This window comes from Bison bison, unplaced genomic scaffold, assembly GCF_000754665.1.
Source record: "Bison bison bison isolate TAMUID 2011002044 unplaced genomic scaffold, Bison_UMD1.0 scf7180017857480, whole genome shotgun sequence".
In the NCBI taxonomy this organism is placed as follows: domain Eukaryota; kingdom Metazoa; phylum Chordata; class Mammalia; order Artiodactyla; family Bovidae; genus Bison; species Bison bison.
The window spans coordinates 14,329-33,337 of record NW_011488053.1 but is presented as its reverse complement, the minus strand read 5'-3'; the positions used below and the strand labels follow the sequence as shown (position 1 = coordinate 33,337).

At 43.5% G+C, this 19,009-nt stretch overlaps 1 protein-coding gene across 1 annotated transcript; it reads right to left on the bottom strand.

The window, feature by feature from the left end:
- Positions 1–7,969: 7,969 nt before the first annotated feature.
- Positions 7,970–18,660, bottom strand: LYPD8 (LY6/PLAUR domain containing 8). Its single transcript, XM_010860776.1, has 6 exons — positions 18,606–18,660; positions 16,089–16,197; positions 15,604–15,723; positions 13,699–13,860; positions 12,002–12,133; positions 7,970–9,003 (listed from the first exon to the last, which is right to left on the bottom strand). The coding sequence occupies exons 2-6, from the start codon at positions 16,153–16,155 to the stop codon at positions 8,771–8,773; spliced, it is 714 nt and encodes a 237-aa protein (XP_010859078.1). The 5' UTR covers positions 16,156–16,197; positions 18,606–18,660; the 3' UTR covers positions 7,970–8,770.
- Positions 18,661–19,009: the final 349 nt, after the last annotated feature.

The window sequence follows — 19,009 nt, the reverse complement described above, 5'->3', positions numbered from 1 at the left end:
CTTCCAAGGAACAAGTGTCTTTTAATTTCATGGCTGCAGTCACCATCTGCAGTGATTTTGGAGCCCAAAAAGTAAAGTCTGTCCCTGTTGTTTCCCCATCTATTTGCTGTGAAGTGATGGAACTGAATGCCATGATCTTAGTTTTCTGAATATTGAGTTTTAAGCCAAGTTTTTCACTCTCCTCTTTCATTTTCATCAAGAGGCTCTTTAGTTCTTCTCTGTCTGCCATAAGGGTGGTATCATCTGCGTATCTGAGGTTATTGATATTTCTCCCGGCAAACTTGATTCCAGCTTGTACTTCATCCATCCCAGCATTTTGCATGATATATTCTACATTTAAGTTAAATAAACAGAGTGACAGTATACAACCTTGATGTACTCCTTTCCCTTTTTGGAACCAGTCTGTTGTTCCATGTCCATTTCTCACTGTTGCTTCTTGACCTGCATACAGATTTATCAAGAGGCAGGTTGGGTGGTCTGGTATTCCCATCTCTTTATGAATTTTCTACAGTGTGTTGTGATCCACAGAGTCAAAGGCTTTGGCATCATCAATAAAGCAGATGTTTTTCTGGAACTCTCTTACTTTTTCGATGATCCAACAGAATGTTGGCAATTTGATCTCTGACTCCTCTGCCTTTTCTAAATCCAACTTGAACATCTGAAAGTTCATGATTCATGTACTGTTGAAGCCTGGCTTGGAGAATTTTGAGGATTACTTTGCTAGCATGTAAGATGAGTACAATTGTGTGGTAGTTTGAACACTCTTTGGCATTCCCTTTCTTTGGGATTGGCATGAAAACTTACCTTTTCCAGTCCTGTGGCCACTGCTGAGTTTTCCAAATTTGCTGGCATATTGAGTGCAGCACTTTCACAGCATCATCTTTTAGGATTTGAAATAGCTCAACTGGAATTCCATTGCCTCCACTAGCTTTGTTCACAGTGGTGCTTCCTAAGGCCCACTTGACTTCGCATTCAAGGATCTCTGGCTCTAGGTAAGTGATCAAGCCATCATGGTTATCTGGGTCATGAAGATCTTTTTTGTATAGTTCTTCTGTGTATTCTTGCCACCTCTTCTTAATATCTTCTGCTTCTGTTAGATCCATACCATTTCTGTCCTTTATTGTGCCCATCTTTGCATGAAATGTTCCCTTGATATCTCTAATTTTCCTGAAGAGATCTCTAGTCTTTCCCATCCTATTGTTTTTCTCTATTTCTTTGCACTGATCACTGAGGAAAGCGTTCCTATCTTTCCATGCTATTCTTTGGAACTCTGCATTCAGACGGATAATATCTTTCCTTTTCTCCTTTGCCTTTTGTTTCTCTTCTTTTCTCAGCTATTTGTAAGACCTCCTCAAACAACCATTCTGCCTTTTTCCATTTCTTTTTCTTGGGGATGGTCTTGATCACTGCCTCCTGTACAGTGTCACAAACCGTCCATAGTTCTTCAGGCACTCTATCAGATCTAATCCCTTGAATACCCACCCAGGTAGAAGATGGTAACTTTAAACTGAACACAAGCACATAGACCTGAGACTGGTTGGAATAAAAGGACGGATGATTGAGATTCCTGTAACACCACCCTGTTACCACACCCCATCCAATCAGAGGAAAGTTCTCCAGGGAATCTTCCGGACACAGGGAATCAAAACCAGGTCTTCTGCATTGCAGGCATATTCTCTACCATCTGAGCCACCAGGGAAGCCAACAGTCTGCAGACCTCAGGCTAAATTTTTCCTATAAAAACTCTTCTCCCAAAATCATTGGGGAGTTCAGGTTTTCTGAGGTCAAGCCACCCATTCTTTTTGCATGGCCCTTGCAGTAAATCTTTCTCTGCTCCAAACTGTGATGTTTTAGTTTGTTTGACCTCACTGTACATCAGGCACACAAACTTGAGTTCAACAACAAAACAATAAGAGAGAAAAGGACTCTTCCAATGCCAGATCCCAAGATTAAAACTATTTTAAAGTTTATAGAATTTGACTTCCATATGGCAAGCTTGGACTTCCCTGGTGGCTCAGACAGAAAAGAATCTGCCTCTAGTGCAGGTGACCTGGGTTCAGTCCCTGGGTGGGGAAGATCTCCTGGAGAAGGGAATGGCAACCCACTCCAGTATTCTTGACTGGAGAATCCCATGGACAGAGGAGCCTGGCAGACTATAGTCCATGGGGTCGCAAAGAGTCAGACATGACTGAGCAACTAACACATGCTCTGCATATAAGTTAAGTGAGCAGGGTGACAACTTTTAGGTTGTCATTTTTTTTTCAATCAACAGATGCTATTTTCAATGTACAAGGAAGAGAATCCCACACCCTCCTTCTGTCTTCCCAACCCAGAAAGTGAGTGTCGGGGAGGAAGGCAGGGTGGAAGGGCTTGAAACCTGGTGGAAACAGTGCCCTGACCTCCTCCTTCCATGGGGGAGAGTTGTTTCTGGGAAGCACTAGCCCCCCAGAACCTATGTTGCCCATAGCCTTGTGTCTAGGTGGTGCCGAATAGCACCTCAGTTCATTCAAGTAGAGTAAGTGCCCTACTTACAAATGAGTTCCATTCTGAGAGCACATTTGTAAGTCCAGTTTGTTAAGTCCAACAAAGTTAGCCTAGGTACCCAACTAACACAACTGGCTATATAGTACCATACTGTAAAAGGTTTTATAATGTTTTCACACAATACATGAAAAACAAACACAAAAAAATAAAATGTTTTTAATTGTGAAATGAAATATTTCCTACACATTGGTGGGCAAAAATATGTCACAGCTATCTGTGATTCCGACCCTCCAAATGTGAATGTGGGAAAGGGAACACAATGCCTGGGATCCAGCAGTTGCCGACACCCTCCACAGTGAATCCTGAAGAGCTGGGGGAATGCAAGAAGCAGCCGTCTGCCTCACCTGCCACCCCTTACAGTGAACAAGGAATTAAGGATATAAGCAATCAGGAGGCAGGATTTGGCTCCCAGATAGCTGAGGGACACATGAAAGGAGTAAATCCAGTGAGCCCAAAGGCTGACGTCTTAGCATGCATAGGAGAATGCTAAATGCCTTAACTTGATATCTGAGTTTCCTTACTTACCAATAATCTTTGATGTTTAGACTGCCTGCCCACCCCCTGCTTTGTTGCAAACTTGTGTATAACCTGACTCGCACTTCTGCCTCCTCAGAGCTATTGAGATACTGTCTCCCAGGCTGGGGGTCCAAAACATTTCCAACAAATGAAATAACTATTTACAGACTGTGACTAATATTTTTTAGTCAACATAATCTTCCAGTACTGCACCTTGAAAAATACAGTAGTCCAGTAGAACAGCTGGCGTACAGGGGCTGGCATCACGTAAACGGACTAGAACCTGTCTGCCAAGTAACCTCCAGTCACTGCCTGGAGGAAGGAGAGGACGAGGAACATGATAGAGGTGAAGGATTGTGAGCAGTAGGAGACGAAAGGCAATCTTCAGTTTCACTCACGCCTGATACTGATGGCACAGGTTCTGGTTCCTACTGAATTCAATTCTATCTGCTCTCTTGAAAAAGCGATCCAGTGGTGTCTAGTTAGTAGCTCTCTTTCTTTTCGTAGATGAGACATAACTGGATTGCATGCCGAACAGCTGCTGCAGTCTCTGTGTACCAGTCTACTTTCAGGTCCTGGGCCCCAAAAACAAAGAGAAGCCCCTTGCCATTCCCCACGTCACTAATCTCTTGGATTCTTCAGTGTAGGGAAAGAGCAAATTAGCCAAGACGACGTGGTCGGTCTCTCTCACCCCACAGCCTCTTGCTCCTGCCCCACATTTTGTAAATAATGATTATGTAACAGCTGAGATCATTTATAGCACTGCTCATGTGTGACAGGAGGTACTCGCTTGGACAGGGGCTACTTTTGTTATATAAGCTCCACTGGAAAAGCCCTGGGGGCTGTGTGTGGTATGCCTGTATGAACTTCACTATGAAAGCCCTGGCTGCTGCTTCACTGGGGCTACAACGGAGCGGCATCATGATTACATTATATAGGTTATGTTATGGCTGTGTTGTGGCTGCTGCTATGGCTGCTGCATCAGCAAGGAGGGAGACCATGTTATGGCTGCCATGCCAGCCAGGAGAGAATAAATGTGTCTGCATTTCCTACGGCTCCTCACATCTTCTTCCAGCCTCTTAGCTTGTGCCTTGCCTAGCCTGGGTTCAGCAAACAGTGTGAACAGCAAGACAACTGGCGTCACGATCAGAATCAGCGATACATTCAGTTATTTCTTCCTCTTGTCTCTCTTCATGCTTTCTCTGGGCCTCCAATTCCATCAGCTCTTCATTAATAAGCTCCTCATGCTGGACAGCAAGGAGTTCAGTGAAGTCATTCTATAGCAGATCTAGCTTCAAATAAAGATGCTATACTACTGTACTCTGTACAGTACACAAAAGCACAGCCACTTGTAGAGGATCCATGCATGTGACAATGTCTGCCAGATACATGAACTAACTTATGTGACTGGACACACAAATGCACATTCACATCTTTGAAAGTTTACGATTTGGAGATTCATATGTAGAGGACTTGCTTTATGAGCAGAAGAGCTGCCTGACTTTTCCAGGGTGGGACAGTGAAGATGCAGGGGGAAACCTGGGGCCAGAGTCAGGTGGACTTCAAGGAGACTGGGGGACCTTGAGGATACAGGGGGAGAGGGCATCTATATCTTGCCTGGAGGAGTGGTTACATGGGCACATTTGTCAAAACTCATTAGTCAACACATTTACATTTTACTGTATGTAAATCCTACAATCCTGGAGGAGGATATGGCAACCCATTGCTGTATTCTTGCTGGAAAATTCCCATGGACAGAGGAGCCTGGCAGGCTATAGTCATACATAACTGAGCACACACACACAAATCCTACAATATATGAATAAAGCTAATTCTAAATAAAATTACCTGGACAAATTTGTAAATTGTAAAGAGCTATAAAACTCAGTGATTCATGATTTGTCCAACTGTACAATGTAAATACAGAATTCTGTGGAGCTCCTCAGACATAGGGCTTATCCCAGAGCTCTGGCAGGGACTAAGGAGGAATTGGCAGCAAAGGGCTTTATCCAGGTGGGAAGTCCTAAACCCAGCCTAGAAGACAGGAATGCAGAGCTAACTATGCATAGCCAAGGAAAGGAATGTAGACATTGAACAGGAGTGGTGCTTTGCCCTCTTCTCTACTCTGGGTGAGGAGGCAAGAGGCAGCAGTGCAAATAGAAGTGCATAGAATGGTATCAATTACTCTCAGTTATAGCAACATGTAAGAGTGCTTGCCCTGGGCAGGGCCCTAATACTTCTCTGTTTAAACTCCCTCCCTTAAATATCATATGACATCCCTATATGTGGAATCTAAAAAGAAATGATACAAATGAACTTATTATACAAATGAACTTACTTATTTAAAAAAGAAGGAGACTCACAGACAAGAGAACACACTTACAGTTGCCAGGGGGAAGGATGGAGGGAAGGCATAGTTAGGGGAGTTGGGGATAGACATGTAATACGCTGTTCTGTTTAAAATAGATAACCAATGGAGACCTACTGGATAACACATGGAACTCTGCCCAATGTTGTGTGGCAGCCTGGATGGGAGGGGAGTTGGGGAGGCAGAATGGATACAGGTATATATATGGCTGAGGCCCTTTGCTGTTCACCTGAAACTATCACAACACTGTTAATCAGCTTTATTCCAATACAAAGTAAGATGTTTAAAAAGTAAATAAACTCCCTCTCTGTACTGTCTTCCTGTTCTTTCTACCTGCACCCTACAATCTGAGAGAGCTTCCTAGTATGAAAACCCAATCCTATTCCTACTTCTGTACTTACCTCTGCCATGGCCCTCTTCAGCTCTCCATCTAAAGCCTGAGTCCTTCCACCATGTGGAACCTCCCAGAATCTAGCCCTGCTCACCCGCCAGCTGCCTTCCCAAACCTCAGGACCCTGATTCCCATTCCTGTGTGACTCGTTGCTGTTCCCCTAAAGTACTGCTTCTTCCTCGAATCAAGCCTGAGTGAGGAACTTCCAGGAGATTCTAAGAGCATGTCAGCTCTGGTGGTGCCCTTGGCGGCTGGAGTCACCAGCCACATGAAAATGAAGATGTAAGCAAGCTGTGCTGTGACCTGTGCAGTCATGGTGACAGTAACTATGGAGATCTGGGGAAGAAATGGAAAGGGAGGGGGGATCCTGAGACACAGAAGCAGCTATAACCTCAGTGAGGTCAGCATGGTCTGAAGGAAGTGGGCCAGGGCTGTGCCTTCCACATCACTCTTTCTGGTAGTCCTCTCTCTCCCTAGAGCATGGAGGGAGCTACTTTCAAACTGGAGTCATTTGCTGATGACTAGTATTTGCTTCTTGCCAGGGAGCTACATTGGCAGCTCTTACAACCCCATTCATTAGTCATAGTGATAACACTATCCCTTTAGTACAAGTGGGAAACTGAGGCCTGGAAAGATGACATATGTTGCCCAAGTTTCTAGGCTGGAATTTGAAGCTATGCCTCTGATGCTAGAGGTCATGCCAAGGCTCTTCTGTTCATGGAATTTTCCAGGAAAGAATACTGGAGTGGGTTGCCATGCCCTCCCCCAGGGGATCTTCCCAACCCAGGGATCAGAGCTGCATCGCCTGTGTCTCCTGCATTGCAGGTGGATTCTTTGCCTCAGAGCCACTGGGGAAGCCCACTACCAAGCCATACTGGCTCTAAACCTGATACCTTGATCCTGCAAGCTGCATTTAAATAAACTACTTCTTCACAAGCCATGTAATTGAGGCCTGACCCCTGGGGCAGGCTGCATAATCCTCCAGACTCTCTTCTTGTCAATAAGCTGGATGCAGAACACTTAACCAAGATCCCAAGAATCCCAGAAAATGGGAGAACCAAACTGTAGGATAGAAAGAGTCTGGCCACTTCCTCACTCTTAGAGGGGAGCTGCCTAGTCAGGAACATCTATATGAGTTTAAATAACTTAGAAATGAACTTTTCTTGTATTAAACCCCTAAGTTTTTTGGTTTTGTTTTGTTTTTGTTTTTTACTGATATCCATTTGTTACAACAGCATGGTTTTACAATTTGTTATTAATTGCAAAGGACAAAAACGATAACTTTATGTTGGAGAAACCTGGCTGATGTCACCTTAAAAAAGCAATCAAGATTAGCATCACCAGTTGATATGACGTCAACATCATGTAACTTCTGGGACTTCCTTGGTGGTACAATAGCTAAGACTCCATGCTCCCAGTGCAGGGGGTGCTGAGTTTGATCCCTGGTCAGGAACTAGATCCCACATGCTGCAACTGAGAGTTTGTATGCCACAACTAAAGAATCCACATGTCACAGTGAAGATTGAAGATCATATGTGTTGCAGCTAAGACCCAGTGCAAGCAAATAAATAATGTTTTTTAACTATGTAGCTCCTGATAAGATGCACTGGAGTTCTATACCCATGTCCCATTTCATGCAAGGGTATGAGACATACCATTTCTGTGGGGTACTTGCCAAAAAACATGGCTTCAATTTTATCATGAGAAAACTTCAAACAACCTCAAATTTCTAAAAAAATAATTGGTCAGTGAAATAAAGACTCCAAAACTGTAACAGAGTATGGGAGACTGAGGAGACATAAACAACTAAATCCTGTACCAGAGAAAGGACATTAGTGAAAAGTGGCAAAAGTCAGATGAGGTCTATTAGTTAACAGTATTGTTTCAATGCTCATTTCCCGATTTCAGTAATTGTACTGTGGTTATCTAAGATGTGAACATAAGAGGAAGGTGGGTGAGGGGGTACTAGAACTCTGAACTGTTTTTGAAACTTTGAGAAATCTAAAATTACTTCAAAATTAAAAAAAAAAAAAAACAAATAAGTAAATAAGAATGAATGTGGTGATGAGTTACCACCAGACGGCCCTTCTGGGGGCTTTGGTCTTAATCATCATTGGCAAGCCTGGACAATAAAGACCCAAACTGGTTTATACCTTTATAAGTTTTTATTACAGAAAACCCCATTCTTCCAAGTCCAGCTCAAAGCGCCCCCTGCCTGCCCCAGTTTTTTTTTTTTTTTTTTTACTAAATCTAGGCTTCTGTACATATTGGATCAAATGGTTTTCTTGCTCCTCGGGTATCTGCTATGGAGTCGAGGACTCTGCCACTGATTGTAGGCTCTCCGAGAGGAGGGGCTGGGACTCTGTAGCCGTGTTCCATTCCGTGACACCTGGTCAGCAAGGTACTGACAGCGTTATGCCCCTGCCTGGGAGGCTAGGCAGGGGAATTGCCAGCCTTCAGCAACCACTGTGCACCCACTTTGGGTCTCATGGTGACAGGGCTCTAGACAATGTCACTGTGATCTCTGACTACAGCCAATACAACTGCTGGCATCAACACAGGGCATTATGGCTGGGACACTCCCTGAGTGTGAGGATGGGGAGAGTGGCATGTCAGTCCCCAGAAATGCAGGATTGCAGGCAAAAGATGCCAGCACAGCAGAAGGGTCTGCTTCTCAGAAGCAAACTGGGCAGGGATTAGGGCGGTCCTGGGAGCCCACACACAAAGGTGCAAAGATTTCAAAGGCAAGGAGCTGGGAAGTGATGGTGGACAGTGGCTTGAAGGAAGCCTGGCCCAGAACATATCAGGACAGATTTGATCAGAGAGTGAACCAATGCTTTAATAATAAAGAATAACGTGGCTATCACAGGACATTGCCTGGATGGCTATGACTGCTACTGCTACTCACTGAGCATTTAAACAGGGGAGGGGAGTGTTTGAGGGTGCAGATCTCAGAGCAGCAGGCTTAGCAGGATGATGCTGGCTAGGGCCAAGGGTGTGAAGGAGGCTTGAGAGCCAGCGTTAGTGGTCATGGCCTGCGTAGGGGGAATGGTGGTTGAGGAGTTGTCTCCACACTCAAACTTTCGGAAAGTGACTCCTCTGAACGTCTGATTTTCAGCACCCAGGAACTCACAGGTGGAGATGCTGACATTGGAGCAACCTTTCAGCACGAGCGTTTTCGTCTCTGTGAATGCAAACGAGACAGTAAGGACTTTACAGTCCCTTCACCCTCCCTCCCCAAGTGACCTGCAAGAGCTGAAACAGGTCTGTTCCTGAAACAGGAGCTTGGAGAAAGGAGCCCAGGATCAAGAACAATGACTGAAGGGTAATGGTAATGGCAGAGTGACCATGGAGGTGAGGGTCTAGATCCCTTCCTTGACCCAGTCCCAGAGGAAACTGAGGCTCCTGAAGTTGGATGTGAGCCTGAGCTGGACCTAAGACTCAAATCTTCAGTTTTTTCCTGAGTTGCTGGCAAGGGGTGAAATGCAGGAACAGGTTCAGACCCTCCATAAATCCTCTGTTCTCAATCCAAGAAGAAGTCAGCACTTCAGACTGCTCCTAGCCTCCACTCCTCTAGGCTCTGCTTTCCATCCCCATTCCTCTCTGGACCTGAGTTCTCTCTACCTGAGTTTTCCTTGAGAAGAGGAAAAACAGTCAGAGGGGATACGAAGAGACTACCACGTCTTTGCTCCTAATCTGTGTTATGATGTGTTGAACTCTATTTTAAGGTAAGGTCCTAGGAAAAGACCAAGGGAATTTGCAAAGAAGATGTGATTGTGATTTCAGCTACCTTTTATGGAGTACCGATTATGTGCCAGTATTGCTCTATAGTAGTGTATGTGTATTATTCAGTCGTTAAGTCATGTCCAACACTTTGTGATTGCTTTGAAGGCTGCAAGCCAAATTGTCCTGAAGGACAGGCAGTTCACAGAGGAGGAAGGGGCTGGAGGAAGTGACTGGCTATTTGTTAGAGTCAGGGCTACAATTTGAGTTCAAGGCTGACTCCATCCTTGCTCTGAGAAGGAAGGAGAAACTTCCAAATACCAGTAAAGAAAGAAATTCATTGCTGTTTTAGATCAAATATCAGTGTTGACGGTTGAATTAGAGTCTGTGAGGAAGATATGTTGCTTGGCACATGTCTGCAGTATTTTTTTAAGTGACCTTGGGCAAAAACAAAAACAAAATCCTACATTTATGATGACTTTGATCTGTCTGGCTTTCAGATTAAGTCAAGGCCTGGGACTTTGCAGACACCTTCAAATAAGGTAAGCAGAAACAGCAAGTCCTTCTTATGCCATTGCTGCCTTCAGGCAAAGCTTTAGAATTAGACATCAGAGCTGTGTAGACATCAAGACCCTTAAATGCATATTATTACCTGACATAAATCACTCTGAAAAGGCTACAAACTATACGATTTCAACCATATATATTCTGATAAAGGCAAAACTATAGAAAGAGTAAAGAAAAATCAGAGGTTGCCAGGGGTTAGGGTTAGATAGAGCACAGAGGATTTTCAGGTCAGTGACACTACTGTGCACGATACTATGACAGTAGATACATGTCATCATACATTTGTCAAAAGCCATATAATATGCAGCACAAACAGTGACCCTAATGGACTCTAAATGATAGCGATGTGTCAGTGTAGGCTCATGGATGATAACAATGTACCTTTTTGGTGGATGATGTTGATAGTGGGGAAGGCTATATATGTGTAGGGGAAAAAATTATAGAAAAAATATATCTTCCTCTCAATTTTTCTATGAATCTAAAACTTCTCTAAAAAATTAAGTCTATCTTTTTTTTTTTAAGTAAAAAGAAGTTCAGGAGAAGTATGAAGTTTGGCCCCACTAAGAAATCTGCAATTACAATTATGCATCAATTTCCAAAACCATAACTGCCATTTAACAAAAGTTGAAATCAAATTGTACTTGGATACTGGTGCTCTTTAAACTCTTATTATTGTAAGGCATACTGTGGCAGAGACTGACTGACTGTTCATTTTAGTTTTATGCCTCTTCCTTTCCTGCTGTGTCACCACTGGATTAAATTTCCACCTTCCAGGGCAGTCTGAGTCCCAGACAACAGAATGTGGAAGGGAGTAAGGAACTCACTTCTAGGCATTGCCTGTAATAACCTTCCTGCCTTCCTCCACTCCCCCTCTTACCCCACCTGCTGGTGAGATGCAAAGAATACAGAAAAGAGCTGCCAAGTCCTGAGTGAGTAGGGGCTGGAGCCTCAAGATGAAAAGTATCCAGGGCCCTGGACTCTGCAATGAACTGCTCCATGAGCAAGAAATAAACTATATTGCATTGAGCCATAGGACTTGGAAGTTGCCCTTTAACAGTAATTAACTAACACTAATAGTGTTATATTAGTAATATTAGCATTAGTAATTGGCTAATAGTAATAGTTAATAAATGTATTATTATTTAAATAATCATGCATAACATTTGTCTGAATATTTAAAGAATAATATTTATTAGTTTTATATTGTATGATGGTTCATTTGTATCTCATAACAGTTACTATCAAATTACTCCTGTAGAAAAGAACAGTTGGTTCGATTTTTTTTTAGAGAAATCATCATTATTGTTCATTTTCAAATATCCAGTGACTTTTTTAAGTAGGAAACACTGTGTTGATTTACACCATGACCAAGGGGAATAGATCATAGCTAAAATGTAAAATAGCATTTTTATTTCAATGTTGTTTTTCTTCTTTTTCCAATTGGTTGGGTATTAAAGCCCAATTTGAGTCTCCCTTCTAGGCAACTCTGGTTTTCAGAAGCCAACACCTCTCAGTGACAGGTAGAGAAGGGAAGTTACATATAAAAAGTAATAAAAGTCAAACCCATCCACACCTACAGAACAGCTCAATCTAGTAAAGAAATAAATGCCAGGAGTGACGTGATGCCCTTAAATGAGCCTGGTTTGATTACAAGTCATAAAGAGAATAGAATTCAAAATATGGACAGCCCAGGAGGAATGACACTGCACTGAGGAGCCAAAAATAGCAAGCAACTCAAGTCTACATTAACAGCCTCACTGTCTCAAAGGTACCCTGGCCAAATGTATTTCCTCATCCTATCTCCACCAGGCCTTTTTTGTGAATCCAGAATTTATGATCCAAGGTGTAACCTGTGTTTTAAATTCAAGTCCCATAAAAAGGAATTCACATACCATTTGTAAATTCTGCAATTATACTGACACATCTTTCTCCATAACATTTCCGGGTTTCATTACAGGAAGTTTCATTATTTCCATAACACGCAGGGCACTCCATGTTTCTGGACCCCGCTTGATGTGGAGAAGCTGGGTAGAGTAAGAATCATTAACTCAGAACAATGTTATCACAAAGATCATGGTATTGCCTGGAGTGGAAGGGGAAATGCAGACAAAGATGCTAGCCAGAGAGACCTCTCAGGGTCTCTCTGCATGCTCAGGAATCTCCGATCCTGCCATAAAAATACCAGTCATCCTGTTCCCATGTCTCACCAAAGTATTTGCAGCACTTAACCTCATAGATCTGCCCATACAGACCATCCACTCTTCAAGAACTGTGGTTGATGAGTGTGTTGGGATGAGAAGGGAAAGGTAAGATTTTGAGCTAAAACTAACATTAGCCAGCTATTCTGGATTTAGCCAACAAGTGTGTGACTATTACTAAATCTTGCTCTGAACAAATGAAATCAAGTAATTATTTATCATCGTGACTTTGATTTTTTTAAAAATTATATGAGACCCAGCTCTGCTATTAATGAACCATGCTCTATGACTATGGCCACATTTTCTCCTCTTCAAAACAAAGGTTTTGATCTAAGCCAGCGGTTCTCAAATGACAGTCCAGGAACTCCTGGGGATCCCTGAGATCCTTCCAGGGAGTCCACTAGGTCAAAATTATTTTCATGATGATACTAAGATGTTCTTTGCCTCTTTGTCTTTCCTTCAGGGAAATACAATGGAGTTTTCCAGTGGCAACATGACATGTGAGATTGAAACAGAATAAATGAACAAGCAAATCTGAGAACCAGCTGTATTCTATTAAACCAGAAATTAAAGTGCTTTGAAAAAACATGGAACAATGCCATTCTTTCCACTAAATATATTTTGTTTTGGAAAATAATTATTTCTATTCTAATAACATAAAAATGTTATTAATGTTAACATGTAATGGGTTTTATTATTTTTTAGTAATGGCAACCCACTCCAGTACTCTTGCCTGGAAAATCCCATGGACAGAGGAGCCTGGTGGGCTGCAGTCCATGGGGTCACTAAGAGTTGGATACGACTGAGCGTCTTCACTTTCACTTTTCACTTTCATGCTTTGGAGAAGGAAATGGCAACCCACTCCAGTGTTCTTGCCTGGAGAATCCCAGGGACGGGGGAGCCTGGTGGGCTGCCGTCTATGGGGTCGCACAGAGTCGGACACGACTGAAGCGACTTAGCAGCAGCAGCAGCAGCAGTAACTAACAAATATTTTTAAAATTTCTTAGCCTTATTTTTAATACAGTAAATATTGATAGATATAGTCCACAGAAACAGAAATTATTTGGGGTCCCTCCGTAATTTTCAAGACTTAGCATCTGGAAAGAGGATGTGAGGCCGCAAAATTTGAAAGCTACTAATTAGCAGCGACTGCCCTCCCACACAGGTTGAAGAGCTGTGATTTCTGTCTTTACTGAGAAACGGAAAGCATAATGTTAGTGCTGGTTTTCTTCATTTGTTTCTCAAGTAATTGTTGTATGTCAGCTGTTAATGTTACCCAACTATGCACTGAAGTGCCTAGGCTTAATGTATCCATCTAAGCTTGACAATCACAAGTCCTGAAAGAAGGGATGGATATGGGAGGACAGAGGGAAGATGTGGCCAGCACCCACCGGTGGTATTACTGGTTTGATTGCATGGCTCTCCTAGGCAACACTGGCTTTCAAAGTGGAAGGTTTCATTTTCAGATACATAGACCGTGAAAGACTCAACCGTGGTGTTACTGCAGTTCTCTTCAGAGCAGGCATGATCCTCATACCATGTGGTGTGTTCTCCTACACAAAGGCAAACACAGACTATCAGTCCTGGGTACAAAGCATTCAGGGAGCAACTGCTTTAGGCAAGGACAGAAAATACACTCTCAGCTCAGTGCAATTTAGGGGACACTGAAGAGAGTTTCCTGCAAAAAGAAAAAATCCTTCCCCAAAAAGTAGTTTCTGGCTTCAACGGGAGATCTTGCAGCTTAAATTGCAGGTGAAAGGCTGATGGGTGAAGTGGATGGTTCACACTGACACCCCCAAAGCCAATGATCAGTCTTAACATCTCTAAATATAGCCAAGCAGATGTGGTGGGTCTATATACAACATGATATTGAACCTGAAACTAGCAAAGCTTATAGACCAAAGCTGTGCAATATGGTGGTCATTTATAAAGCTCTATGTGGTCAGTTACAAATCACTTCCTCATATTTCAAGAGATCAATACCTGAATGTACATATAAGACAGCATTGATATACACATTAACATCACTGAAAAAAACTTCTACTGAACAGCATGAGTACAGTTTACAGGAAATACCAGGACGAGCGGGACAAGTGAAATGACATCACAAAGAAGCAATCAAGCAAAGCCAGAATATGAGACAGCTACAGGACAAATGCCCCTATTTCTCCAACCATTCAATGGAATTGAGCAAAAAAAGAAAAGATCTTACTAAACAAACTAGGCACAATAGACCTAACAGCAAAATGTAATTTTGTTTGGGTCCAAATTCCAATGCATCAATTATATTTCAATATCTTTGAAATATACTGAACATTTTTAAGGTCACCTTAATTTTAAAATTTAAAAGTATAGCTAATTTTCTTAGGTGTGATCCTTGTATGGTAGTTATGTAAAAAGCAGGGGAGAGTTCTTACCAGAGATGAACAATGAAGTGTTTATAAGGGAAATAATATGTTATCTAAATTTCTTTAAAATACTATGGGGAGTAAATTAGGAGTTAAGGATTAAAATATACATGTCACTATATATAAAATAAATCGCCAACAAGGACCTACTGAATAGCCCAGGGAACCATACTCAATAACTTGTAATAACCTATAATGGAAAAGAATCCATTTTCCTAAAATGGAAAAGAATTTGTGTGTGTGTGTGTGTGTGTGTATGAGACTCACTTTGCTATACACCTGAAACTAACACAGTATTGTAAATCAAATATATTTCAGTAAAAATTTAAAGAATAAAAATGCTATGGGAAAAAAATAGCAAAATGTTAATTGTTGACACAGGACCACAGTTCACTATACTCCTCTTCCTGCTTTTGTGTATGTTTGAAATGGTCATAATAAAAAGTTAAAAATAAATCAAAATGCTCTGAGAGAGCTGTAACAATCATACAAGCAAAATACCCTGGAAGGAAGTCAGAGTGAAAGTATGTTGAATCTGAAACAGGAAGGAACACTGAGAAGAAGGAAAGGGGAGCAGAAAATGGAAAAGTGAAAGCACCTAGAGAGAGTTGACTGCTTATACTTTAGCTAAGAGCTGTCCCTGCTTCTCATGTCCATTAGGATGGGCCTACAATGAGGTTTCAGCCAGAGGAAGCAATTCCAAGGAGCCACAGGGGCTTGTCCGCTTGCTTGGCTGGACACTTGCATGTTGCTTCTCCTGGGAGGTGCCTTCATGACTCCCTCTCTCCGTGCACAGCCCAGCCTTAGCCTTCCTTTTCCTGGCCAACCCCTCCAGCACCTGCCCTGTGCAAGTTCCAGAAATGAGAATGATCAGTGCCTGAGGCTCACCATGATAAAAGTTGGTTGAGAAACTTGTACAGCTGGTGGTGGCATTTGAGGGACACTCCGTGGCATTTTTTGCAACACAGCTGTCTTTCAATGAATTACACTGTATACAGCGCAGTGTATCTGGGGAGACAAAATATTTGGCATCGTCAACATTCAGGAGACACTAATAGAGTTTGCTTTGGAAAAAGCACCACACTTACCTCACGTTAAAAGAATAGTCAAGATAGCATCCCTTCCCTCTGGGGTCCCCCAAACTTTAAGCTGTGAGATGTCTACCATTCTCCGGTTGGAAGACCCAACCTTGACCCACAGCACAGAGTGGTATCACAGGGTGCAGTGTGCAAGAAGGGGTCTCACAGTCTTCACTGCCCACATCTTGACAAGAGGTCACTTGAGGGGATTCCAGAGCACCAAGACTGACAAGAATCTGGTGAGATGAAAAATGGCGTCTTCATTCCAAAAGGGAGCAACATGGTTTCCCTCACCTACAGCTGCAACCGTGAGCACGACGACGATACCAGCAAAGAGGAAGCTCTTCATGGTGCTGGACATATGCCTCCTGAAGACGAGAACTGTGGCTGCAGAGCCTCAAGCCTGAAGAGAGAGGCACAAAGAGGACAGTCTGGGGATTCAGAAGATTGCTAGAGCATGATATCCCCTAAGGTTGCAATCACACTTCAACAAACCTAGCCCAACCTTGTGACGGAAGGAATCAACATCATCAGCTGGAAGCACAGAGCCATGATACAGATTCAAACCTGCCTTTAGACCCACAAAAATCTGAGTTTTCCCTTTGCCTACAAAGGTATCTACATACACAGGTACGAAAGCCTGGGGCATTTCCTACAGAGCCACTACAGATACAAAATGGGCAGGCAGATGATTGCCAGCCCCACTGAGGATGGGCGTCCAAGAAGAAAGCTGGACTGTGCTCTCCCAGAGCACAGTGTCCATCCTCTAGTTGGAATCTTGCCACTTTCACATAATGCCGTTAGGGGCTCTGTCTCTGCCATCACCACTCCAATAAGCAGATACCTACTGAGCACTTACTCTGTTCTGAACATTTACTTGCATTGATTCATGTAATTCCTCCATCTCTGTAGGCAGGTACTGTTATTAGGATCACCTTTACTTCAAAGGGGGAAATTAAGCCCCTGAGAAGTTAGGTAAGCACTCAAAGTCGAGGTCACACTCCGGAGAGGAATAAAAGCTGGATTTGGCCCAGATCCCTAATCCTCACTCCACACTGCCTCCAACAGACATGACTCCCAAAGCCCCAGACCCAAAGGTCCCAGCGCACCTCTGACAGGTCTGTCATCAACCTCTCTGAACCTGTAAGTTGTCTAATAGCTAAGGTTTAGCTGTATTTATTAAGATCCTGAGAGTTGGAGACTAGAAAATGTAAACTACTATATATAGGATGGATAAACAGCCAGTTCCTACTGTACAGCACAAGGGACTATATTCAATATCTTGTGATAATCCATAATGTAAAAGAATATTTTTTAAAAAAGAATGCCTATATGTGTAAAACTGAGTCACTTTGCTCTACAGCAGATTAGCACAACATTGTATATCAGCTATACTTTAAATTAAATAAATAAATATCCTGAATCAGAGCTCCTAAAATTTCAATTTGCCCATGTATCAAAGCAGCATGAAAGGGAACTGTCTGGCTCTGCACTGAGTCCTTCTTTATCATTAGCTCATTTATCCTGTGAACAGGAGGCAGGAGCCACATGTGGCCACTTACATTTGGATTCATCGAAGGAATAAAAAAGAAACATTATTTCTCAGACTGGCCATGTTGCAGTGCCCAGTGGCCACCTGTGGCTGGTGGCTGCTGTACTGGCCAGTGCAGGTATGAAACAAGCCCCAGGGCACAGTGCTGCTATAAAGATTTTTGCCTACTCCCCAGCTGAAAAACCTGCAGAAGGAGGGATAATGAAAATTGCCCAAACTCATTCAGCTTGTAAGACCAAAAGTGGGACTCTATTCGGGGTCCTTCCAGGTCCAAAATCGAGTTGTACCATGAAAACTGCCACTTATTAAAGAGCAGCAAACCTTCTACTGGGCGCTGCAACCCACCGCCTGCATCCCACTTCACCAACCACACATACATGTACCCCCCCAACATACACACACACACGCACAACACTATGATCACCTAGTTAACTTATTAGGGGTCAGTGAAAAGAAAGAGAAACTAGTCACAGTCAGGGAAGACAGATGGCCCATCAATTACCTAATGGCCCCAATATTTAGAGATCCAAGGAGAAAAAGTACGTTTGGTTTGGAGGCTGTGGCAGATGTTCTATGCATTGTCCCCTACATCCTCCCCTGCCGTCACCGCTCCAGGCACAGAACCCCAGTGCAGACAGGTTCAGGGACTGGGCTTCCTAGGAAGGGCATCTCAAGCCTTGTGGGTGTAAAGGAAGAGGAGCTAGGGTGAAAAATGAGAAAGAGGCCACAGAAGCCACATCAATTAAGTGCACAAATCACCTCAGCCCAGGTACCGACCTGATGATTAGCCTCATTTTCAGAGGGACATAATGGAGGCCCAGAGTGGTCAGGACTCTGCCCAGGAACACACAGCAGAGAGACAGAGACTGAAGGTGGTGAGACCAAGGGGCCAGCAAGCTGGGGGCCAGGGCAGAGGGCCCTATAGGGAAAATGAGAGCAAGCGCATCTGTATACCCCTTTGCAAAGTCCTTCCCCCTCATTTTATCATTGGACATTTTCAGCAGTCTGAGAGGGTCCTATCACAATCGCTCTCGTGTTACACAGAGGAGCACGAGCTCACAGAAACTGCGAGAAGGACACCATGAACACACGGAGCAAAGTCCAGTACCTCTTGACTCCAGCCTTCCCCTCCTGGGCACTGCTGAAGCAGCGAGAACCAAGAGAACGCCCTGGACCCCAGACAGCTCTGAACACCTTTCCCCTGCTCTCAGCTGCTCCCAGGCTGGGCCCCGCTTCAAAGCTCAGCCCCACTCCTTTACCTTCTCTGTCTGGCCCAGAGACTGCCCTGCAGAAGGTGGATCCCAGCAGAAGGCTGGAGAAGGTGTGTGAGGGGCCTTATATAGCAGGTGGCTGCACAATCAGAAAGCACAACCGCCTACAGGGAGGGGCTCCTGGGCCAGACTGGGCCCTGCCCAACTGCAGAGCCATACACGGCTTAACCCTTGGCAGCTATGATGCTGGTCAAGTCTCTGAAGCCTCCAGGAATTGAGAAAAACTTTGGTCAGGGCCTGCCTTTGGCAAAAGATACAAAGGAGCCAGATATGTCCCTGGCATTGTCTCATGTGGGCCACCACCCACCAGATGGATTCCATGACCAGTAGATGGATCACAAGTATCACCTTATCCTGACCTCGCAAAGCAGTCACCTTGATTAGCCCATCTA

Excerpts from the sequence above, each read along its gene's own strand:
- LYPD8 (XM_010860776.1), bottom strand. The coding sequence starts at position 16,155 with ATGTCCAGCACCATGAAGAGCTTCCTCTTTGCTGGTATCGTCGTCGTG. Across the intron at positions 15,724-16,088 it reads GCTCACGGTTGCAGCTGTAG|ATACACTGCGCTGTATACAG; the intron begins GTGAGGGAAACC and ends TTGTCTCCCCAG. Across the intron at positions 13,861-15,603 it reads CTCAACCAACTTTTATCATG|GAGAACACACCACATGGTAT; the intron begins GTGAGCCTCAGG and ends GCCTTTGTGTAG.